Source organism: Panthera tigris, chromosome E3 (assembly GCF_018350195.1).
Source record: "Panthera tigris isolate Pti1 chromosome E3, P.tigris_Pti1_mat1.1, whole genome shotgun sequence".
NCBI classification, from domain to species: domain Eukaryota; kingdom Metazoa; phylum Chordata; class Mammalia; order Carnivora; family Felidae; genus Panthera; species Panthera tigris.
The window spans coordinates 33291905-33317155 of NC_056675.1; the positions used below are offsets into that span (position 1 = coordinate 33291905).

General features: G+C 46.5%; 1 protein-coding gene and 2 long non-coding RNA genes across 3 annotated transcripts in view; 1 reads left to right on the top strand and 2 right to left on the bottom strand.

Annotated features, from left to right (window-relative positions):
• GRIN2A (glutamate ionotropic receptor NMDA type subunit 2A) overlaps nucleotides 1-25251 on the top strand; it is a 367847-nt gene that overhangs the window by 338945 nt on the left and 3651 nt on the right. Inside the window, exon 12 of the mRNA XM_042971083.1 lies at nucleotides 20287-20525. Within this exon, the coding sequence (XP_042827017.1) occupies nucleotides 20287-20525 (239 nt within the window). The remainder of the gene's footprint in view (nucleotides 1-20286; nucleotides 20526-25251) is intronic.
• LOC122234525 lies at nucleotides 15416-24419 on the bottom strand. The gene is made up of 2 exons (XR_006212289.1): nucleotides 24018-24419; nucleotides 15416-15740 (listed from the first exon to the last, which is right to left on the bottom strand). It is a non-coding gene; the product is annotated as an uncharacterized LOC122234525 (long non-coding RNA).
• On the bottom strand, nucleotides 19505-20588 carry LOC122234527. Its single transcript, XR_006212291.1, has 3 exons — nucleotides 20432-20588; nucleotides 20139-20326; nucleotides 19505-19681 (listed from the first exon to the last, which is right to left on the bottom strand). It is a non-coding gene; the product is annotated as an uncharacterized LOC122234527 (long non-coding RNA).

Consider the following 25251-nt stretch of genomic DNA (forward strand, 5'->3'; position numbering starts at 1 on the left):
ATGAATTAACACAACTGCATAAATATTTCACTTATCTTATGCAGCTTCAGCAGGATTAATTATGCTCTAAAATTAGACCTGTAAAGAGCACAGTGCTAAGCAGTACCTAATTATTATTCATCCTCTAGAATGGAGTGTTTATCTCTTGTTATAGAGTAGCTTTGGTGGACGATTACGAGTCTAATGTGCGTTAAAAGTATAAAAAATTCTCCTAATGAGCTGTGTAAATACAACCTTTGAGTGGAGCATTTAGTTATTGGGGGAGCCTCTTACGTGAAGCCTGCCAGGCATTTCCCTAGGAGATGGACTGCTGATTTCCCTTAAGAGGTACGCAGAATCACAATAAGAGCTCGCCTTCCTTTTCCTGTCTGATTGCTGTATCCTTTCTGAAATAGTGGAGTGCCCCACGGGGATCTTTGCTTCTCAGTACTTTAGTAACAACACTCATGAGTACTTTTCAGCATTGATCATCAGTATCCAACATTTACTGGGAAACACACTTTCCTAGAGGGGAATATCATGGTCTTTTTCTTCTCTCCTTCAGGGAACTTACAGTCCAGTTGGTTGGCAATGTACAAACTTAAAATATCTAATGTCAAGATGCAAGCTTATTATAATAATTCATAAATATGAAGTAACATATACATATATGTGGCTATATATTCTTAGGTATCTTGGATAGGTGAGAGAGGAGTCCAGAGGAAATATGGGATACACTTGAGTTTTTTAATGGAAGAATGAAAAGGCAGAGTAAGTCATAAGGAATAGGTATAGTAAGATTTAGACAAAAAATAGAACGGCCTGAGTTCATAGAGCCTCATTCATTAATTCATCCAGCAAGTGGCAAATATCTGTTGAGTATCTGGTATCTCCCTGGCACCTAAAAGGTGACACTTGAGTGAGAAATAAAGAGTAAGTAAGTCTGGGACCTAAAAAACGGCATTTCTGGCTTCACAGGAGAGGTTGAATGAGAGATGTTAGGTCCCATCAATCTTACGGATTTTGTACTTTTTAAAAATGTGATCCTGGGATTTGAAGAGATGGATGGAAGATCATAGAGGTTAAAGCCCTGTGGGCGTATAGAGGCCAGCAAGTAGATATTGAGGAGAACAAGACTGTATGATAATACTGTTCAGCAGCCAGTGATGTTGGGAAAAGGAAGGAAAACAGTTGTTGTTGGAGCCTGTTGTCAGTGGCCCAGCAGGGCCAAGTACCTCACAAATATTCTTAGCAGCCCTTCACACATTACTCTGGGGCAGATCTTATCCCCATTTTGCAGAGCAGGAAAATGAGGCTCTGTTGGGTTAAGAGAGCCAAGGCAGAGCTTTCAGACTTTGACGTAAACAGGAATCACCTGGGGATCTTGTTAAAGTGCAGATTCTGGTTCGGTGGGTCAGTCGGGGGATGGGGGAAGCAAGCGCAGGGGTCAGATTCTGCATTTCTAACAAGCTGCTCCTGGTCTATGGACAACACCCTGTATGGATTTTTTTATGGTTCGTGTAACTCCGGTTCTGAGCGTCTTGCTCAGGGGCCATGCTCCAGGGGCAAATCCTCGGTTGCTAGTGGCCAGATCACCTTAGCTATAAATAATATGCTCTAGCACAGAGACACATTTAATCTTCCTCTTTGTACTTTGCTCAGTTTTCATGGCTGTTGGTTTATTTTTAAACCCAGAAATACATTACTTGTCCCTGGTATCTCGTCCGAGTTCACCGAACAAATAAAACCAAATATATGTATGTATATCGTACATCTTTATAAGCTATATGCTATATTCCACTGCACTTACATCTACATCTATATGATGGATATCATGTCAAATATTTGAGAGGTATGACACATACAGCCCCTGTGTTAATATTGCATTAATAGGGTGATTAACTCAACCCATTTTGTTGGGACTCTCCCAGTTTAAAACTAGTGACCCCAGTTATATCCTATCTGAGCACGTATGACAGATATCATATGTGACATATTTGGAAGATACCATATATATCGTTTCACTTGGACAGGTACGTTGGGGGCCCTTTGCCCCTTTGTAACTGCAACTTTGCAAGCAGTCGTTTTAAATTGTTTTTTAATGTTTATTTATCTTTGAGAGAGAGACAGGGAGACCAAGCATGAGTGAGGAGGGGCAGAGAGAGAGGGAGACAGAATCTGAAGGAGGCTCCAGGCTCTGGGCTGTCAGCACAGAGCCCGACGCGGGGCTCTAACTCACGAACCGTGAGATCATGACTTGAGCTGAAGTCGGACGCTTCGCCGACTGAGCCACTCAGGTGCCCCCACCAGCAATCGTTTTAAAGACTCATCCAGATTGATGTGAGATTAGAAGGGTCCACACACTCTGCTCTTGTGTCAGTCAGACGTCTTGCTACAATAGACTCTCTAAAGCTTTGGAAAGCACCACTCCAGGAGAACAGTGCTCACAGACCTTGGACTGGGGAGTGCTGGAGGGAGTTGGTGGGGAAGCCCACTCCCTACTTCTGAGTGGGTCTGTCAGTGCTCCCAATTCTTTTATCTGTTGGCCTCTCTTTCAGTGAAGCAGGCAGGGTGGGTTTGGGTGGGAAGGGACCCCATGCTGCCAGCCAGAGTAGACAGTGGTTTTGTGATTGCAGAAGCTCTTTGTGTATCTAATTAGGATTCTCATAAATTGCTCTGAGCCACTGGATGGGTCATTAATATCCTCCTCCCCGCCCTAGTCCAACTTCCCAGCTTAATATCTTTGCGCTCACGTCCGAGTCTTGGGGAGAGCTGGACACCCCCACAGCTTGGGTGGCCTGGCCTGTCTTCTTAGGCTGACTTAGGAATGCATGGGCAGCGCTGGTTGAGGAGATCAGTGAGGGACCCCTAAACATTTTCCTCATTCAACTTTCTGCAGTGTCTCAAATTCTACCGAAGTATTTTCAGATAAGCACGGACTCTTGCATGAAACCCCCTTTAAAAATGGAGTTCCTTCTTCCAATCTGCTCCTGAACCCGTTTGATGATTGGGTGTCTGACCTATCCTTCAGCCCACGCGTCCCCCTTTAAGGTCTCCTTAAAGACCACAGCTCTCCACTAGATAGCGTTCATAAACCGTGACCCCCTTTAGCACCGCGCTCACGGCGTTCTGGTGGCCTTCGGCAGAGCATCACGCGTGAAGGGGAAAGGTGGAAGGTTCCCCAACTCCCTCGCTGTGTGATCTTGGGCAAATTACCTTCTCTGCGTTCCAGTTTCCTTACCTCTCTATTGGAGCTGTTTGGGGCTTATGTGAAAGCAAACACAAACTAATCTAGTGCTTGGCACGTATTACATGCCTGCTCACTGCGGACCTCCCCACTTCCTTGTGCCGCTAAGGGGCACTGCGTTCTCAGTCCCTGGAGGGCAGACGCTATCGTGTCCATTCTTGCTGCCCCTTTGTCTCCCTTAGGACCCACGACTGAGCTTGGTGCTGACACAGAACTCACTGGTGCATGGACAAACGAACGCGTAGATTTGCCAGCGCTACAGGCGGGGGCACCTGGGTGGTTCAGTCTGTTAACTGTCCGAGCCTTGGTTTCGGCTCGGGTCACGATCTCACAGTTTGTGAGATCAAGCCCCGTGTTGGGCTCTGCGCTGACAATGCAGAGCCTGCTTAGGATTGTCTCTCCCTCTCTCTCTCTGTGTCCCTCCCCCACTCACACTCTCTCAAAATAAACAAACATTGTTTTAAAGAAAACACTACAGGCACACTTTTACAGGGCTGACTTCATCAAATATCTGTTCTGATGAAGGGGATGCCATTTTCTTTAGGAAGGACATTAGGTGCCTCTCTAGGGAGGGAGTCGCAAAAAGTAATCACTCAATCACTGTGCAGTCTGAAAATCTCCCCAAGCCTCTGACCCCCTCATTCACTATAAGATGGAGGCAAATTCTTGCCTTGTTGAATCTGTGTGCTCTTGTAGTCAGATATCTGTCTTGCACTCGTCTTTTTAACTCGAATTTCTGGGATGGACATAACTGGCAAAATTATATATTTCCTAGCTTTTAGCACCTAAATGGATCATCGGTTGTTAACGAGTTTGTGGTCTCTGCATCAAGGAAGTAAACAGGAGAAATAGTATCTTCCCCCGGGTTTGGCCAACTATGGCCATGGCGTGTAATCCAGCCGCTGCCTGTTTTTGAAAATAAAGTTTTATTGGAACACAGCCATCTCCATTCACTCAGATACTGCCCGTGGCTGTTTTCACCCTGCAGCGGCAGAGTCGAGATGCCACGAGAGCAGCCGCACAGACTGCCAAGCTCCAAATATTTACTGTCTGGCCCTTCATAGAAAAAGTGTGATGGCTCCTGGTCTTAGGCTGTCTGGAGAAAGACGAGAGGGCAGAGAAGACTTAAAACTGGAGGTTTTCCAGTTCTCCTAAGGGAAGGGGGAGGTGAGGGTGGGAAAAGAGGAAGGAAGGGAAGCCAGAAATCAGAGCAGGGAGGAATGATAAAGAAAAGAGTCAAACAGGAAGGAGACAGGAAGGAAGGGGAGGGAGGAGGAGACAGAGGAGCCACGGAGAGCAGGCCAGAGGGAGGCAGGACTCAGCCCGGGCATCTACAGAGGGAGCTGCATTTGTTCCGCTGAGCAATTAGCCTCGGTGCGGTGGAAACTGGAAAAGGCTGAGAGCCCACGGCCGCCCCGTCTCGACCGGCTCCACTCAGAAGCGAGGCGCGGACCACGGGCTGACTCACTCCTGCCTCGGAGGCCTCTAATCTGTCTCCCGCTGGCCTCTCTGCCCGCAGTTCTTCGTGACATAGGTCCCCGTGTCCTCAGATGACTCAGCAACACCCTAGTGCAACCAGCAGCTTCAACCGGTTTAAAGAGATAAATGCCAGAATAAGGCTGGGGTGGGTGAGCAGGGAGGAGTTGGAGGAGAGGAGATGCCGAGGATCCGAGAGCCCCGTTTCAGGGGAAGAGACAGTTTCCACTTCTCTAAATGCTTCCGTGGGTCAACAGCCACCATGATCACTGGTGTTATAGATGTTTACAGTTAGAGATGACACTTAGGGAGGGAGACCTATGGGTCACAGAACAATCTCAGTCTGTCTAGGTATTAATTTTACCCAGTCCTCACAATGGCTAAATGGCATGAGTTATGATCATTAACGCCTGTTTGCAGATGAGGAAACTGAGTCCCAGGCAGGTCAAGGAATATGTACAAGCTCCTAAGTGGCAGATCTGGGATCGGAATGTAGGCAAACGGGCCACAGGGCCTTGGCTTTAACCATGTTGTAGTAGTGCTTCTCCTTTTGTCTACTCCCAACCCTCGTCGACATCTCTACAGCAGGCTTCCCATCTGGAAAGGGTCACAGCTGTGATTTAAATGCAGATTGGCCAGAATCCATATTCAGCGTTCATTCCTCTTGCACTGAAGGCACAGCATCGGTTCCCTGCAGATGACACTGGGCAGAATAACTTGGCAACAGAGGTTGAGGGTAGGCGAGCAAGCGACCTATGCTTTTTTTTCCCCATTTTTCCACGGAGAAGGAGACTTGTCCATGCCCCAGGCCCCGGCACCATGGGGACAGGCTTAGCCTAATTTTTGAGATCATTCGACCCTGGCAGTTTGGGGAAAACTCACGACCCAGAAGCCAGAGACGAAAAGGAATGGAGCAAGGACAGAGTGTAATTAAGAGGAGTCAGATGTTTGGCCCCGATACAGGCTTGCAGAGAGGCCTCTCCAGGTTCACAAAGACCCGTCCTGGTTGCCGGAATTGCTTGTTCCCCACAGAGCTCCTTGGAGCTGCATAATCCCCGGCATTTCAGAAGGTTATTGTTCCTTGCTAAACGTGTTTTAATCAAATTGAGACTTCAAAGGCAGAAATCACAGTTTGGGCTGAGCTAGGCTACTCTATAAATCATGAACTTTATAATCAAGTTAGCAAGACCGGGTGCCATTGACAAAGCCCCCTGATTTATTAACCCAGTTGTTCATTCATTCATTCAGTCTGCCTCTAGACACTCATTCACAAACAATAACTGAGCAGCTTCTGAGCTCCAGGTGGTGGAATATAAAAATGATTAGAGGCTCCTGCTCTATTGCTCTTAATAGTTACTTTCCTTACAAAGTGCTTTCGTGGCACACTGTGTCCGTCAGACTCTCTTGGAGAACGTATGGAAAATATAGATACCTGATTCTTACCCCATGGGGCATTTTTTCACATCCTCTCTGGGATATCTAAAACGCAGTAAGATTTAAGAACCACTCCTTAGAATAACAGTATTTAGCCCTTAGTAGTATGCATCTCTGATTGGTCAGTAATGGATACAGAGGCCAGGGGCCAACAGATCACTCGTGTGGGGTCCATGAAATTGGGTCTTCACCGTGAGTTCTCTCCAGCCTCGTCTCTCAAGGCTCTTAGCTGGGTTTCCATATCCAGAGACCTTGGAGATGGTGAAAACGCAAGAAGTAAGTGCTGTAGAACGTGTAAGCGTCAGCCTGCACAGCGACCACAGTATGGAACACAGGGACATCCTGTGCGTGGATGACTGTGACAGGCACACAGACGTCACTCATACACAGAATGGCAGCTTTGATGCCATCCACCCATAGGGCGTGGTGATCGATGGCCATTTGGACGCCCCAGCAACCAAGTCACTTTGACCCTCCTAGGATGTAAAATGTAACCGCACGGCAAACCATGCATTCAGAAATGAAATGTTCTGAAAGGCAGAAATGTGTCAGTCCTAAGCCTACATTAGCCATAAAGGGTTTAAGTGGTTCTTCATTGGCCTGTGACCAGATGGTACCATAAAAATTAGACTTGTTTATCTCCCTCCTAATTTTAACTAGAGACATATTTGGAATAATAATGGAGCAGCACTTACTTAAGAAACAGATAAAATCCATAAATATCCTGGAGGGCCATTGACTTTCCCTCTGTGCTGGAGGGGTTTCATATGCCTAAGTTAGCAGTGAATTTCCCAATAGGTCCCTTGAGATTCAGAGCTGCAGTGTTTATTATCAATCTGATGCCAGGATTAGAACAAGGTCAGCAGTGCCAAATTCGTGCCTGACAAGCAGTGAATCGCTCAAACCAGGGAAAGTCAAATGTCAAGAGAACCGTCAGAGTTGAAATAAGACATAATGAATAGCTTGCTGGTAAGTCAAACCCTGATGTCACAGAACCCAATGTGGGAATTACAGGATGCATAAACAATGGCCCCGAATCCCTTTCCGTCTATGTTTTGTAAAACCCGTATTTGGAAAGGCAATCTAATGTCCATACAAAATTTCCCAGCCTACTACCTCAACAGAATTATTTTCAGTTTAGCTATACCTCCTGGTCCTTTTTCATGCAGAAACACTGCTGTAAATATATAAGCATTGGTTATATACGCTTTTATATTCCACTGTGTTCATTTACATTGTATTTTAAACTTTTTTTTTCAGGTCATTACATCGTCTAGTCCTCACGGTTCTTTCCAATGGTGTATAAAATGTTATAACCATTATGAAACCATAATTCATTACACTATTTTCCCTTTTTAAAAAATATTTATTTTGAGAGACAGAGAGAGCACACGTGTGAGCAGGGGAAGGGCAGAGAGAATCCCAAGCAGGCTTTTCACTGTCAGCACAGAGCCCAACACAGGGCTCAAACTCACAAACCAGGAGATCAGGACCTGAGCCAAAACCAAAAGTTGAATGCTTAATTGACTGAGTCACCCAGGGGCCCCCATGCCTATTTTTTTTTAATTGTCTATTTTTAACAGACCCTTGGAGGTAGAATTCAAAGGGTTAATGGCTATAACCATGTCTAGGAGTCTTGATCTGTAGTATCCTATTAATACCCCAAAAGTTTGTTTCCATCTAAAAGTACTATTAATAACGCACCAATGTACCAGTTTTAAAACAGTCAAGCAGCTTCGAGCATTATGGCTCTTTTTGCTGTTTTAGAAGGAGCATGTGCTATCTTAGAGTTGCCTTAATTTGAGTTCCTTTGAATAGCAGTGAAAATGGAAAAAAAAAAAAAAGTGAGTTGTCTTTTCCTCTTTTTGGAACATTTAACTATTTTTACATAAAGATTTTTATGGACAGTTTGTATATCTAAGTAATTTATTAAGACTCTAGTTGTAATATTTCACACACAAAAAAAGTCATAAATGTGGCAACACGGGGTCTAGTGAAGACCAAAGGCTTTGGGTTCAAATAGAACAACTGATGTCTTCTAGCTCCACGGTCTAGGGAGAGTTATTTATCCTTTGTAAGGGCCACATTTGTCTTTATATTAGGGATTATAATGGCACCGACCTCACCAAGTTGAATCGTATAATGTATGAGAACTGCTAGGTATGTTACCCATGAAATGGTAAGTACTCAGCAAGTTATCATAGATCATAACAGTGATAAGCGTCTCCTTAAATTGGGATTTATTCTTGTTCATATATATACTTTTTAAAAAAATTTTTTTTCCATTTTTTTAAATTGCTTAAATCAGGATTCTGCTAACTATGGCCCGCATTGGCCTGTTGCCTGTTTTTGTCAATAAAGTTTTATTGGAACACAGACACATCCTTTTTATTCACCATGTGTGTCTGAGGATGTTCTTGTCCTGCAGGGGCAGAGCTGAGTAGTTACAACGGACACCAGATGGCCCACAAAGCTGAGAATATTTACTAATTAGACCTTTATAGAAAGATTGGTGGCTTCTGGCTTCAATCATTAAAGTCCAAAATGTTCTTTTAAAATAATTCCAACAATATGGAAGAATTTAATTTAACTCATTCCTCTTTATCCTTTAAGAACTTATTCTTTGTAAAAAAAAAAAATTTCATGTTTCTTAAAAAAAATGAGGGTTTTTTTCTTTCTGGTTTAGAAAGTCTTTTTTGTTCTGCTATTTTCTCTCTTGACCCCCAAAATGGAAGAATGCTTTACACCTCTACTTTGCCATGGCTGCCCATTTTTTCTCTCTGTAAATTAGAACATATGTACATTATATTGAAAAAATCTCCATGTCCAATTAATTTTTATACAGCTGTGTAACTGCCACTCAGATGAGGATCTAGAACATGACCAGCACCCTAGAAAATCCCTTGCAGCCAGGATTCCCCCCACAGTGACCACCACTCTGCCCCTCATGAACACGGACAGGTTTTGCCTCCTTTTGAACTTTTTTAGGACATTAATCTATAGTAATGCATATAACTAAAGCGTATCATTTATTTAGGACTGCATGGCATTCTGTTATATGAACATACTGAAATTTATTTATACATTTGTTGTCGATGGGCATTTGTGTTATTTTGCAATTTTGTCTGCTTTGAACATTCGTGTACATTTTTGGTGCAAGTAGGCACTTAATTGGGAATATACCTACAGATGAAATTGCTGGGTCATAGCGTGTGCATATACTCTGTTCCAGTAGACACTTCCAAACAATTTGCAGGGAAAGTACAACCCGTTTATGTTCCCATCAGCAGAGCGTGTGGTTCTGGAAACTTCTGAGTGCCCTGTTTCTCCCTTCTAGGAGAGAGGCAAAGCGGGCTTGTATAACTGATCGCTAGGTGTGTGCATTATGGCACTGGTTGGATGTTCTTGTACGATCATAGCTCACAGTTTAGAGACCCCCAATTCCTTCTCCATCTTCCTTCCTTCTTGTGTAGAGTGGAGCAAGAGGACTGTGGTGTCTGCCCCACATACTTTCCTGAGCTGACATCTAATCTAACCATCTCTGTCCACTCTCCCACTCTTCTCTGCCAACGGTCTCACCCCTATCTGGTACTTCAGACTTGGGAGAAGAAAGAGGAGGCCAGAGGAACACCGCTGCTCCTAATGGAGGAAGAGGGCTGTCATCAAAGCCGTCTCAGAGCTCTCTTAAGTTGTAGCCCACCCTGTCCATCAACAGACTGGTCTTCCTTCCACTCTGGTTATGGACAGCAGTGACAGCAGATACAGGGGACTTCCTAGAAAGGTCTATACCCCTTTCTGTTCTTCTCCATTCTCCTTCTTCCTTCTCTTCTTCTCTCCTTCCCCTCCCTTCCGATTTCCTTCCTATCTCTCCTCCTTTTTCTCCTCCATGCCACAACCAAGTCTTGATGCCCTTTAAGTCCTTGCCCTGTCCTTGAGGATGAGGAATGTGGGTACAACGGACAATGGATGGGATCCCCTTTGCTTAAGGACTCCACAGTCTCGGGTAGTCTTTTGATCACCCTTCAATAAAAAGGAAACCAGGAAGTTGCAATACCATTTTACTTCCTCAAAGATCTTCCTCAACCTGGCATGTGGGATTATTGCTGTCCTTTTCTATACCTGCCCCCCAGCGCCGGCCGCTTATGTCTAGGGCCTTTTAAGACACAAGGACCTCCTTGTGGTATTAAAAAGCCCTCATACAAGATGAGTCATAGGACTTTCAGGACTATTGATGGGGGAAATGAGCAGTTGTCAAAAAGTTACTGTGAATTCATTTATGCTCACAAGTGCATATGCCTGCTAAGCCATGGCACCTTGGCCATCCATACATGTGTGAGGCACATGCATTAAGCAGACTCCACAGGTGTTTGGCCCGCACAGGATTTCCTGGACATCTTGCCATTTTTCTGCAGTTTTACTCTAGAGAATTAGTTCTCCCCACTCCCACCATGTGTTGGAGAATTGCGACCATGTATGTTGTCTGATGTTTGATGGGGCTGCACAATCTCTATACTCTTCTTCCTTCCCCTTCTTCAGGAACACACAGGCTGGGGACCTGTGTGCATGCAAGTCCCCAAGTCCACAGTGCACCGTTGATCGTGTGGCCTGTGAAATCTCAGCCAGATGGCGACCAGCAGCACTGCCTCATGCAGTGCTCCTGGCTCTGTCCACAGAGCAGAGACCTCAGCTGGAAGGTGGTAGTAAAACACTGATGCCAAAGACAGCCTGTCTCTGCATCTGACTGGATACTTTTAAGCTTGGCCCTATTTTTATGTTGCTTTTGTGACTTCTCAGCATTATACAGAAATGGAATATTCTGACACTTAAATAAGGGAGATGCATCTTCCAGATTTAGTCTATTTGTGTCCAGGTTCTTGTACTATCACCATCACCGAAGGTTTTTTAATTTTTTCTCTCCAGCAAATTGTTCATTGACCCTCATAGGTCATGGATACAGAGGTCCTAGGCTCTGGAATGCGATTTCCAGATCCAAGGTCACCTGGCTTTGAGTCAAGAATGTAAAATTAACAAAGGTAAGGCACCAAGGTCAGTAATCGAACGATCTAGCTGACCTCACTCTGTTCCAGGCCCACAGACTCCATCCCAGACCTGACAGCAGTTTCCTTCCAGGGCAACTGGACAAAGAGAACACGTGGTGTCAACCCTGCAGACCCCAAGCTGTCCTCACTCTGGGGACCACAGTTCAGAGCTCACAATGACCGAATCTGTTATCGTCGAGAGCATGAGCCTGTCATTGACGGTGCCCTAGATTTCGACAAAGAAAATTGTTCCTTTGCCATTTCCAATTCCATTCGGGCTTCTGAGAAACATGAAGTGCCCAGTCCCTGGGCAAGACATGAAAACAGGATTGAAACGGGGTCAGCTCTCCTCTTGGCGTTGACAGCAAAACCCTAATGGGATCAGCAGCGACATCATCCTGACGTCTTTCGGCTATAGATGGAAGTTGGTTCCCTGTGGGGAACCACCAAAATCTATGCCAGGATCTTTGATCGGAACTCGCTTGCCCTGAGAGTTGGCCTTGATTTCTGGGCTTCAGAGATGATTCCTGACCCCTCTGCTTGGGACTTCACAGATTGCTTCCTCTCTTTGCCTTATGCTGATGCTCCAGTGTATCAGAAGCTGATCAAGGAAAGGAGCCTCGTGTCATCTACAGTCAACACAGTTGTATGGATCCTCTGTGTGCTGAGCCCTGTGCCAGGGACTGGGGATATAAGAAGAATATGGCAGGATGCCCACCCTGAATAAAGTCCCCAAATGGGGGAATGAAGTCACCTCCCAATGGAGAAGACTTAGAAGCAAGTGGCAACTATACTGGAGTGCGACAGATTCTCTGCTGATGAAAGACCCAGGATGCTGTGGAAGGAGAAACCGTGATCTCGTACCCATGTCCTTGTGCATTCAGGGAAGACTTCCTGCAAGTGGAGACCTCTGAGCTGCACTGAAGAGGTGCCCACTGGCTAGTTTTCAGCCTGATACCACACAGCTGGTACATCCAGAGTAAACTGTCATGGGCCCTGGTGATGGGGATGACAATTCACAACGGATCCTTACCAGTGATTTCCTGCGGATAGAGTTCTCTGTAGTTACCATATATCCTGAGAGCAGGAGAGTTTCATCCGCATGGCTTGCCTGCCCCCGAGACCGGGACAGGACTCCAACAGTGATTCTGTCACCGGCATGGAATTTACTGGAGACCTCCGCACTGTAGCCCCATCACTCAAATCTGCCACCCCACCCACCCGTAACAGCCTGCCTTACATTATGTGTGGGGAGACGGACACTGAAGAATCTTGGATGCAGCAAGCATACAGCTGGTCTCATCCGGTGTCCCCCCCACCCCCTGGACACCCTAGCTCCTCAACACAAAAGCCAGGTCCTTTGTGATTGGGCCCCCTTGGATCACTTCTTCCTCCCTGCAAATTCTGCACCTCTCTCCGATGTCCAGATGCCCCACGTTTCTCCTGCCTCCAGCCCCATGCACAGGCATCTCATCTTGCCAGAATTACTGGTTTGCAGGATCCTCCCTCCCAAAGGACTCAGAGTTAGCGGCACCCCAAGACTACGTAGGATTTGTCTCTACATGAAAATACAGGGATGCCGCCAACGACGTGCTAAATGTTTTTTCAATTTTTTTAAATGTTTTATTTATTTTTGAGACAGGGAGAGACAGAGCATGAGCAGGGAAGGGTCAGAGAGAGGAAGACACGGAATCTGAAACAGGCTTCAGGCTCTGAGCTGTCAGCACAGAGCCCGACATGGGGCTCGAACTCACGGACTGTGAGATCGTGACCTGAGCCAAAGTCAGACGCTTAACCGACCAAGCCACCCAGGCACCCCATCTAAATGCTTTAAAAATGTTCTTTTCTCAGTGAATGAATGAGCGAGCAAATGAATGAGGGAGTAAGGCAAGACCAAATGAAGCCTTCGGAGAACCAAAGAGCATCAGCTTCCTTGACTAGAAATGAAAGAGGGCATCACACCCAGCTTCCTCAAACCACACACTACATCCTTCCATAGCGTCATTGCCTTGGGCCAGGTGCTTTGGCCCGACACCAAGAAAAAGCAGTATGTGGATATGTGCCAGCAAGGGTCTGTGTGTGGGTTGGTGTCACAAGATGTACTGCAGCATATTTTCAGGCCCCGGACAAAGCCTAAAGGGTACAGGTCCAAAATGAACTTTTTACAAGCGACCTCGGGGGAGAAATGCTCAGGAAGTCTGAAGGCTACACACACCACATGCTATAAAATCTCTTCCCGAAGCAATCCCCTCAGCTCTCAGACAGTCTTATGGAGAATGAAATCTAATCTGAAAAGCTACTGCAGTCCCTCTGGAAGTGCAGAGGAGTCTGAGGACAGATAAGGAACTGATTTCTCTTACTTTGGACATAACAGATTCCTCTTGGAGGGCGAAGCCTTCTCTCTGGACGTGCCCTCCGGGGATCACAGACTCCACGAATTGGCAAGGCAGAGGGCGGGGGGAATGAGATCCACCAACACCCCCAGCTGCCCTGGCTTCATGCAGGAACTAACAGTATCTTCAACGATTCCTGAGCAATGGGTGTGCACGTGACCTCACTGAACTCCAGCACGACTCGTAGGAGATGCTGTCACATGCTGCTTGTAGGCGATAGAGAGAGAGCGCAGATTCCTTTCTGTGCGTCTGTAAAATGGGTGTGGTGATGGCTCCAAACACATTGGGTTGACATGAGGGTTGCATGGGTTAATTTCGGAAAATCCTGGCATAGTGCCTGAAATGGAAGGGAATTTATGTAACTTTGTTAAATATGAGAATAGGAAGATAGGTTAAGGAATGGATGAGTGGATGGGTAGGCAAGCAGAGTACCGGGACCAAGGTCAAATGGGTCCTAAGTGCCCAAGGCAGTCCAGTGCGGGCAGTCTCCACCCGACAGCATGCCTGGACTTGCTCCTCAAACCTGTCAGGTAAGGGCCCTCCCTCCTGAGGCTCATCCTAGTGTTTTCTACGTGCAACGTTCTTTCTTGTGCTTTTGGGGAAGGTGTCTATTTGAATTTGCATTGCCTCCTTTTTGCAAACTAGAAACGAGCGTGTACCTTTTGAGTGAGCGGCTGGATACATACTCAGCAGCCTCACAGCATCATCCAAGCAGCTAATGGAAGCAAGTCTCAGGCATATGGCTGATTCTGTCTCAATTATTCTCACCTGTTCCCTTTTAGATTTTACATCTTTCTGGCCCCTGCCTCTTAAAGCCCCACCACTCTGCCTTTTCATGGCAACACGGGGAAGGGAGAGAGCTGGGATGCCTGCTCTGTGTATGGGCCTTACAGCCTTCCTCAGGGTGGCACAGAACTCAGAGGTTGGCAGGGATTACCTGTGGCAGACAACATCGTGCCCCCTGAAGACAGATACAGGAAGAACTTTCGAACAGGTGTGACATGCATGGATGGAGAGGTGTCCTCAGGTGCTGGTGAGCCTCCTGCCCCTAGATGTATATATGCGGCGGTGGGGGTGTGGGGAGGTGGGGGTTGCAGCTTCATGCAGGGACCTGTCCTCTCAGGTGCGAGGAGGACGACACTGGAGCCTGGCCGCACACCCACAGTGGCCCAGGCTCTCTGTGCTCCCAGGAGAGCACTTAGCTTTTGTCTTCCCAGCAAGAATGAGTCTGCCTCAGGAAACAGATTTAATTGTCCCACTTACCAGCTCCAGCTCACAAGACCACATTGACAAAGATCGCGGCCTCTTTGTAACGGAAGAAACGGACGGTGGAACGAGCATCTTAGAGCTGTTCCTTCGAAAAATGACCCTCGCCGCTTCACCCCAGCTGAGGACATGCATACTTCTCAGCCTCTTACTCCCAAGCCCACGGCAAGCTCCCTTTTGATCTGTGTTTCCTCTATTTATATGGCAGAAAAACTCACCCGGCAGATCTGAACATGTTTGCAGTGCTGCCTAATTTAAGCCCCGGGATGCAGGGAAAGAAATAGAAACAGAAAATAGGGATTCAGTGCTTGCTGTGTGCTGCAGGCCATGAAAAATATCAAAATCATGAAACACGGTCCCTGATCTCCCCCAAGGAGATTACAATATACTTGAGTAAATTAAAAACGAAATAAGAAAGTATTTGAACTACAGTTCAGTGAACTAGTAGAAGGCCACAAGGCAGGAAATGAGTGACTGCAAAATGACTGGAACAGGCTGTAATTGAGATTGAGAAATGTGTGTCTTCCCTCCTTTTGCGACACGGGTCTGGTTTACCGAGGTGACTTATTCAGAGAGAGATGTTTGGTGAGAAGGCAGTCTTTGTATTTACATCGTGAAAGGAATCTAATGATGTTTCTTCCTTACCCAGACTGACCCTGTTCTGGGCATACAAAACATGGACGGAAACATGGTGAGAAGACTCACTTTTGTGTCCTCCCAAACTCCAAAGGGAGAGGAAAGTCAACAGCACACAGTAGTTTCGAAGGGACGGCACTGGTGTTTTTGAGAAGAGGAAGCCAAAACGTAGAAGGGTTTGGATGAGCAGGTGGGGGTGCCGGCGTAGACGATGAGATGATGATACACAGGATCCCGGGACAAATGTGATCATGTGCAAAGTTCTGGAGGCTGTCGGAAGGAAAGGAATTGAAACTGAGATGTCCCTTCCCATAACTTAGCCTGCACCACTGGTGAGCCAGCACCCTTCCTTGTAGGTGATGAACTTACAAAGGGATAGGTTTTCTGTTGTCTCCCCTCAAAAATGCAATGCTTTTGTAGCCCTGATACCAAGAGGTATACATGCCTCTATGGTTGTGGTACAACGGAGACTAAATCAGCAGCAGCCCCCTTGCGGCTACAAACACATCACAGCGCAGGATTAGAAGTAGGCGCATGCGCACACATACGACTGCGCATGCGCACCCTTCCAGGCATGCTCACGCATACACCCGCGCATGCACATCTGCACATACGTAGGCACGCATGCATATGCACATGTGTGCTTGCACAAAGCACAGTAAAGAGCAAAGGGAAAGGAAACCAAAGGGGATGGGATATTCTCACGGGCACTTTTCCTGCTGAGGTGCGGCAGCCTCAGGGGACCTAGGCAGCAGGGGTGGAGGCCGTGGCTTTAACATCCAAGGTATGTGGATGCATAAATCTGAGCTCTCCAGTGAATCAGCGCATCTGTGAAAAGACTAGAAAAAGCTGTCCATAAAAGTGAAGGCAGTAAAAGTCGCCTTGCCATCTCTTTGAAGCTCTTGAGTGAGAAATTAAAACCTAAATGAATATCCGGGCACCTGGGTGGGTCAGTCGGCGAAGCGTCCAAATTCGGCTCAGGTCATGATCTCACACGGTTTGTAGGTTAGAGCCCCACGGTGGGCTCACTGCTGTCAGTCACTGCAGAGTGCTCGGATCCTCTGTTCTCCTCTCTCTGCCCCTTCCCCGCTTGTGCTTTCCACCCCCCAAAATAAATAGTTTTTAAAAACCTAAATGAGTATGGAGGTCCAAATGTACACTAAATGGCGTGGCAAAGGCAGTCACATTTTTTTTTTTTCATACAGAAACTGTTACCTTGTGAGTACCTTGGGAACCACAGAAGAAGCTAACTCAACCCCACTGTAGGAACATTCCTATAGCCCAGTGTGCTTGGGGGCCCCATGCTTTAGGGGGGAAAACAACCTCTGCTGAGTATTAGCTCAGACTCAGAAGTTACAAACAGCACAAGGAAGAAATCCACCATGAGGTCAGCACACACAGCAACCAGACGTATGTGAATCCCAACAAGGACTAGGGGGAGGAGGCAAGGCAGAGAATAATCTGAAAGATGGTGGGTTTGAAATTATTAAATATAGAAGTTTTTTTTAAGTCATAACAGAAGAATGAGACATTATGATAAAAACGAACAGGCAGAATTTTTAAATGGCCAGGTGAATATAAGAACTAGAATAGATTAAATGACAGCATAACGCTAAATATTACTAATGAAAGAATAAATGAGCTGGAAAATAGATCTGCGGGAAGCATCTAACCACAGGACAGAGTGATAAAGGAATGGAAAATACTAAAGCAAAGTGAATAACCTAGAGAACAGAATGAGAAGGTTTAGAATACTTAAAACACAATCAGAAGAAAAGAGAATTGTCGCGTGTCCTTAGGGGCTTGCAGCTCAGAGCAATGTGATGCCACTATGCACCTTATTAGAACGGCTAAAACCCGAAACACTGACAACATGAGAAATGCTGGTGAGGATGTGGAGTGACGGAAGCTCAACAGGGGACACGAAATGGCACGGCCACTTCGGAAGAGGGCTTGGCAGTTGCCCACAAGGCTACACATCTTCTTACCACACAATCCTACCATCGTGCTCCTAGGTCTTTCCCCAAATGAGCTGGAAACATATGTCCACACAAAACCTGCACACAGATGTTTATGGCGGCATTATTCGTAATTGCCCCAACTTGGAAGCAGCCGAAATATCCTTCAGTAGGGGAATGAGCAAACTGTACATCTATGCAATGGCATATTATTCACAAACAAAAGCAAGCTGTGTCAAGCCATGGAAGGACGTGGAGGAACTTAAATGCATATTGTTCTCAGCACAAGCCCTGCACTGTAGCCACTGCTGACCAGGAGCTTAAAGGAAGGATCCAAAAGATCTCTGAAGTTCCCATCATGTGCATTTCTAGCCATAAGTACAACATGGAACAGACGCCAGATGATTATGAAGCCCCTCGGTTCTAATTCTGAATAGAGTTCCTCTGCCTTCATTTATCAACTTTTACTGCTGCCAGTTCGTATAGCAATATGCTCCAGCTTGAATTATTCCACTTACCCATTTGCTCTGTTATGGGCTGAGTATGGTTAAATACACTCACTTTTTGATGTTTTGAAATTGATATTTTGTATCATTTTAAATTTTGTTGCATCTTTTTATAAATCAGATGACTGCCCACATTTAAAAAAGATGCCTGTTGGGGCACCTGGGTGGCTCAGTCAGTTGAGTGTCCGACTTCAGCTCAGGTCATGATCTCACGGTTCGTGAGTTCGAGCCCCGTATCGAGCTCTGTGCTGACAGCTCAGAACCTGGAGCCTGCTTCCAATTCTGTGTCTCCCTCTCTCTTGGTCCCTCTCCCCCTCATGCTCTCTTTCTCTCAAAAATAAACGTTAAAAATTTTTTTAATTAAAAAAATATAAATAAAAAATATGCATGTTGTTACTGTGAAAGAAACCTGTCTGAAAAGGCTATTGTGTGCATTATGGTTCCAAGTATGGGATGTTCTGGAAAGGGCAACACTATAGAGAGCATTAAAAGATCAGTGCTTGTCAGGAGTTGGGATGGGGCATGAGGAGAGGTGAATCGGGGGCACACGGGAATTTTAGGGCAGTGAAACTATTCTATACGATACTGTAATGGCAGATAACATGGCATTAAGCATTGGGCAAAACCCACAAAACCATACAACACAAAGCGTGAACCGTAATGTGAAGTGTGGAATTTAATTAGTAATAATGTATCAATACCTGTTCATGAATTGTTAAAAAAAAATTACCACCCCAGTGCCAGATGTTAATGGAGGAAACTGAGGCAGGGCGGGGTGGGGGGGAGGATGAGAGGAGTGTATGGGAACTTGCTATACCCACTGAACTTCTCAATTTTTCCGTAACCCTAAAATTACTCTAAAAAGTACATTCTATTAAGTTTTTAAAAATGGGGGGGAGAGGGAGAGTCGATATTCAAAGTAAGGATGGTGAGATTTTTCCAGAATTAAAGTTATAAGTCACATGTCAAAGAACGCCACTGGGTCACAGAGCAGAAAAAATCCTAAAGCAAATCCACATTTCAATTCCACACCGAAGACAAAATGAAAGTCTCAAAAACAATCAGAGAAAAAGCACAGAGTGCATAGAAGGTAGCAACAGTTAGATTACTCGCCGACTTCTCAACGACTATAATCCAGATCAGAAGAAAACTCAGTAACATCTTCAAAAGGTCCAGAAAAAAATCATTATCCACCTAGATTGCTCTGTTCAGCCAAATCATTCAAGAGTGAGAAAGAAAGCAACTTGAAAGCATTAATTGTGCTAACCTCTTCCAAAGGGAATCAAAGAAACATTTGCAGTATTTCCTTTACTTTTCTCTGCCTGTTTCATATTATATCTTAGATAACACACACATGCCCAAAAATCATACTTTCCGTTTAACATTATATACATCATCTGTGATTTTCACTGTCCTTGAAGGATAATTTTTAAAGTCTGAATCGTAGCGTAAGTGCCATAGTTTCGTGAACTGCTAGACAGTTTAATTGCTAGACGTTTAGATCAGAGAATTTCCTCCTAAATGGCAATTGGATGAAACACACATAAAAGATGAAATAATGCTACGCACGCCTACTTTTTCTTTTCCATTGAAAACTCCACCTGCTTCTCTAGCTGCCTGCTCAAGTGGCGAGGTGTTTAGTTTGCAAGGAGCCATTCAGAGCTGATCGAGAAGCCTCTTTTCCATTCGTGCTTTTTGCCCCAAGTGCACTGGTGGTGGGTGACTTCCTGGAATAGCCCCAGATGTTCTAAAGGAAAATGAAAGAAGCAACATATATGCGAGGACTGCCGTGTGCCAGGCATGGTGCTGGGCGTTTCCATCCTGTGAACACTACTATTTATGAACACTTACATAAGCCGGGCACTACCTTTAGAAAGTTTGCACCCATCAGCTCATTTGGTCCTCCCCAGAAGTCTAGGAAGTATGCACTATTATTATATCCATTTTATAGACAGGAGAGATATAGTTCTGAAGGAGCTAGGAAGTGATGAAGTCATACCTGGAACATGAGCCTTTCCATGGTAGGGCCCTATTCCAGGCTTGGGTGGGTGTCAGAGACACAGGTAGAGAAAAGCAGGAAGGGCAGAACGCAATGACATTAAAACAAAAACAAAAACAAAAACATGACCCGGACTGAATGTAACTATCCATTATCTCACTTCATCCTCCTCACGAGATCAGGTAGGTATTGTTATCGTTATTACCTTCTCCCAACGAATGAGCGCATGCAGACATGGTGCCATCAGGAACTCGCCTGCAGGTTGCATGTCCAGCTGTGGGTCACCCGCGTGTGTCCAGAACCAGAGTGTATACCGTGCTCCTCACTGCCTGTGGCTCTTGTCCTCTGTCCAGGCGAGATGGAGGAGCTGGAGACACTGTGGCTCACGGGGATCTGCCACAATGAGAAGAACGAGGTGATGAGCAGTCAGCTGGACATCGACAACATGGCGGGCGTGTTCTACATGCTGGCGGCTGCCATGGCCCTCAGCCTCATCACCTTCATCTGGGAACACCTCTTCTACTGGAAGCTGCGCTTCTGTTTCACGGGCGTGTGCTCCGACCGGCCGGGGCTGCTGTTCTCCATCAGCAGGGTCAGTACCTCGGGCGGCTCGTTCTCGATGCAGCAGCAGGTCCAGAAGAGCACGGGGCTCCCAGAGAATCGAGGACTCTGGACTCCTGGGTGGGGGGTGATTTGCACATCCTGCCCTCGCTCACCAATCCCTGTTGGGCTTGTCATAAAGGCATCCAGATTCTGTGTGTTCCTAACCCAGGGGTAGCAAACCCAGGTGACCGCGGGAAGCCAGAGAGGGAAGGAAAATGGGTAATGCAGGCTGGGCATGAGAAAAATAGCACCAGTGAGATGAAAAACAGCAAATGTCCCTGGGGTTCAAGGTGAGGGAACACTTGAGAATGCCTACCACACCCAGAGGGGGCAGTCCTCAGGTCCTGCTGAGTATTGTCTTATGGGAATTCAAGGGCAATATTATCAGGTCTTGTAGGTTGTCAGAGAGAAAGTAGTCATCTGATTTTATGTGAAGGCTTCCCACTCTTTAAATATTAGTAACTAGTTCCATTTTTTTAGACAACACCAAAATACCACGTAGGCCAAATGAAGCAGTCTTTGGCGTCCACCATTAGCAGCCGATGTGCTTTACGACACGACTACCATTCCTGTGCAGGATGTTACAGTTTATGCACACATCCCAGTGGGACACATATGCCAAAACCAAATATACATCCCATGGCATGCTCTGCATCCGCACATCTAACAAAACACAAAGAGCGTCTGCATTACAACAGAGCCTCCAACGAAACAAAGACACGAAGGGCCACGAGGAAAGGCACACATGTCAAACAGAAAACAAAATACACATTCAACCCAGCATGAACTACAGCCGCAAACACACATGCTATAACGAACTCGCCCACAATGCAAGGAAAACCCCTCTCCTGTTACACAATGTGGCATGTGTATATTACCATAAAAAAGCACATATGGGTCATCAGTAATAGCAACGATCATGGAAAATGCCTGTATTTGTGCAGCACAGATAGGTGCCAAGCACCCTGTACGGACTTCATACTCTTCATCTCATTTCACCTACAAGCCATTTCTGTGAGGCGTGTAACTGTTCTTCATCCCAGATTACAGATGGGGAATGAGGTCAGAGGATCATCCATGGCTGCCCAGCCTTGGTGGAGCCGGGACTTGAGCCGAGGTGGTGTGGTACCAGCCAGAGCACAGGTTCCCACACAAGCAACAAACATCAAATACAAGCAACACAAGAGATTTGATACAGATCATAGTACATGACACATATGTGCGTGCAACTGACATGATCTTGTTGTCACTTACATCATATGTGCATATCCTTCACTCATCTTCTAACAGAATATAACATCTATTTACCTCACAGCCCATCAGTCATTCTTCCATCCATCTGCCTAGTTCATCGATCCATCCATCCGTTTCACCCGTACATCCATTCATTTCATCCATCCATCCGTCCATCTATCCATTCACCCATCCATCCATCCACTCACCCATTTCACCCATACATCCATTCATCTCATCTATCCACCCACCTGTTTTATCTATCCATCTACCCATTTCATTCATCCATCTGTACATCCATCCCTACACCCATTTACCTATCCATCCATCCATCCATCCCGTCCATTTATTTATCTACCTATTTCTCCCATTTACTCACCTTGGAATGTTTTCACTCTGAAAGAATTTAATGAATTAAGACATGAAACATGGTGAAAAACACTTGGGCACAAACACCTGGTTTTATATGCTAATGGTTATTGGGAAAACTAAATAATCATTTTTAAAGGAATTTGTGTTTTCTTAGCATTTGGTGATTTTAAGAACTTGGGAGATTCAGAAGGCACATATTAGCTTAGTGAGGAAGATTTATTGTTTTCTGTTCAGTGGCACTCTTAACTTGCATTCTGTGCAAATACATATTTCCTAATTAACTTGATGGCATCTAAACACAGACTGCTTAAAAATAACAATGTGCACGCATCTAGCTAGGTATTATGCCAACTTTAAGCTAATTCTCTCCACCAATTACTAAAGGCTTTCCATACCCAAATGACTCTGGGATTATCATGAGCAAATGCACACTGTTGCATTTCCTTGTAAATCCTGCTTGGATCTCGAAGAGCGTTTCCTCTGAGATACCATTAAGGCAGCCAGTTGAGAGGACCGTCATTATGAGGCATGAACTAAATCCCCCGCTTCCCTTGCAAGCATCTTGAGCAGGATTGGGGGGCAGTGGGGCACACATGAGTAGGCATCATCAGCTTTACAGGCTGGAATCTGAACTTCAGTCTCCCCTCCCTGGGGGAGAGAGGACCCCGTGCCTCACAGGAGCACTGCAAGGACTTTTGTGCCCCTTGGGGACTCCCATCCACCAGCATTCCTGTGTCCTCAAAGGCTGAAGGGAATGCTACTTGAGCACTGACCCTCCTTCTCCCCAGATACTATCTTTTAAATAAGTGCAGCCCTAATATGTGTGAAGAGAAGGATTTCATATTTAATATACTTTTCCTGCCTCTCTCATTTGTTAGGGAACTCAGAATGAGCTCAGCACCCAATTTCACGCATAGCAGGGCTTTCAGATTGCTCAAGAAAAATGTTCCTCCTTTCTGATCAAGGGCTAACACACATCTCTTAAATTTGTCTTATGGGCACGTTCACACACATGCCAGCTTACATGTATATTCTTTACACCGAGCAGGCCATACACACAGAAACAGAAGCGCCCTCGTTGTAGGCATGTAAACATTTTCTTTAACAAACGTGCAGTGGGGAATCCCCAAGCCAAGAACCCACTTTTTCCTACCAAGCCAAGATCACAACCCCACAACGAATCATGCCCAGCGTGCGAGTAAGGGCCAGGTGACTGACGTCCCCCTGTCATCTCTAATCCTGACAGCACCTGTGTGTGACATGACCACACCCATCCTATGGATATGGAGAAACTGAGGCCCTGAAGGGCGGAACGGGACCCTTTCAGCCTCACCTTATGTCTCCTGCTTCACCTATCATGCCAGAACAAGGCAGGAAAGAGGAGGACTGTCTTGTGCACCAGGCTGGGTTGCATGCTTCCGTCCATTTCTGAGTGTAGGGATGTGGATCCAGGATGCTCTTAAAGGTGCCTGCACCCGAGGCAGGTGTTTTCCTGCACAGCAGCCAGGGGTCTCCACTCACCAGTTCTGGTAGCACCTTCAACACCCAGCCTGTGGACCTAGCTGTTGCCACGCAGCAGACACATGCAAGTGTCCCCAAGAGCCCGATGTCCCTTGGGAAGCTCCTGGATAGTGCAGCAAAATACAGACTGGATATGTGGGCACTCGTGGCCTGCCAAGGGGGCGGGCCAGAGCTTAAAGAAGTCATTCACTTCACATGAGAACCCAGTTTCTCCCACAGCTGGGGCCTTTGGCTTTTCCGGGTTAAAAAATAAATGTGCCCTCTAGTCTGCAGGAGGCTCTTAATTTTTCTCTCCAAAATGTTCTCCCTCTCCCCTAGAAGAAAATAGTCAGTGTCACCAGCAAAAAGAACCCACCTCGGTTTTCGGCCATGAGGAATTGGAGACGTAGCAAAGACAGAGACCACGGGATGGAGACTGTGGCAGCCTGTCCCATGGGCTCCTTGGAGGGGATCCTGGGAACAGTGACGGGCTTCTGGCTCCCCCACAGTCAGGACCAAGAGAGCAGAAGTAGATACTGCCTCAGTCTCCCAGGGCCGCTATCACCAAACACCACACACTAGGTGGCTTGTGAACAACAGACACCTACTTCTCATGGTTCTGGAGGCTGGGAGTGTGAAATCAGGGTGCAGCGTGGTCAAGTGAGAGTTCCCTTCTGGGTCATAAGGCTTCTCCTTGTGTCCTCACGACATGGAAGGGCCGTGGGCAATGTGGGGCCTCTCTTACGAGGGCAGTCATCTGCCTGGCCAGCGCCCCACCATTATGACCTAACCCCCTCCCAAAGGCCCCACCTCTTAACACCATCAACTTTTAGGGTCAGGATCTCATTATGTGGATTTGTTGGGGGGACACAAACGTGTAGGCCTTGGAAGATACATCAGGGGTCAAGCCCAGACTCCAGGGAACCACAGAGGGCAGTAGGGTGCATGCCCCATCAGGAGTGTTCTGAGTGGTCAGGGGCCCTTGAGGAGAGCCACGGCGGGGCCGAGGGAGGGTCTGGGCTGCTGTCCAAGGAGAACAAACCTTCGGTAGTAAAGGGTAGCATGCGTCTTCTTGCAGCCGTGGGAAAGTGTGCAGTGGGGTCTCGTGCTAGCGTGTGAAGGAGTAAAAGGTGACAGAAAAGAAGGGCACCAGAAAAGGTGGGCACCCGGTCAGTTGACCCTTCGCCTTTGGCTCAGATCATGATCTCACGGCTCATGGGTTCAAGCCCCGCGTCAGGCTCTGCTTGGGATTCTCTTGTCTCCCTCTCTCCCTGTGTCCCTTCCCACCCCTCAAAAATAAATGTTAGAACACATTTTTTTTAGGCTGCAGCAGCTTATCCAAGGTCACAGAGCTACTAACAGGTGGAGCTGGGACTCACTTCCAGTGGGTTCCAGGCTCTGGCTCTTTCCGTGTGTCTCTGATATGCACCCCCTCCTCCTCAGCAGCCCATCAAGAAGGTGGGTCAACTGAGTGGGAGAACACTAGCACCCAAGCCTGGGGTATGGGCTGGGTCCATCGCGTGGCCTCCTTTCCGAGGCTTCCCCCTGCACCCCAGCAGCTGGAAGTGCCTCCCCAGTATCCTGTGAGCCCTAGGGCAAACTGGGGAAGA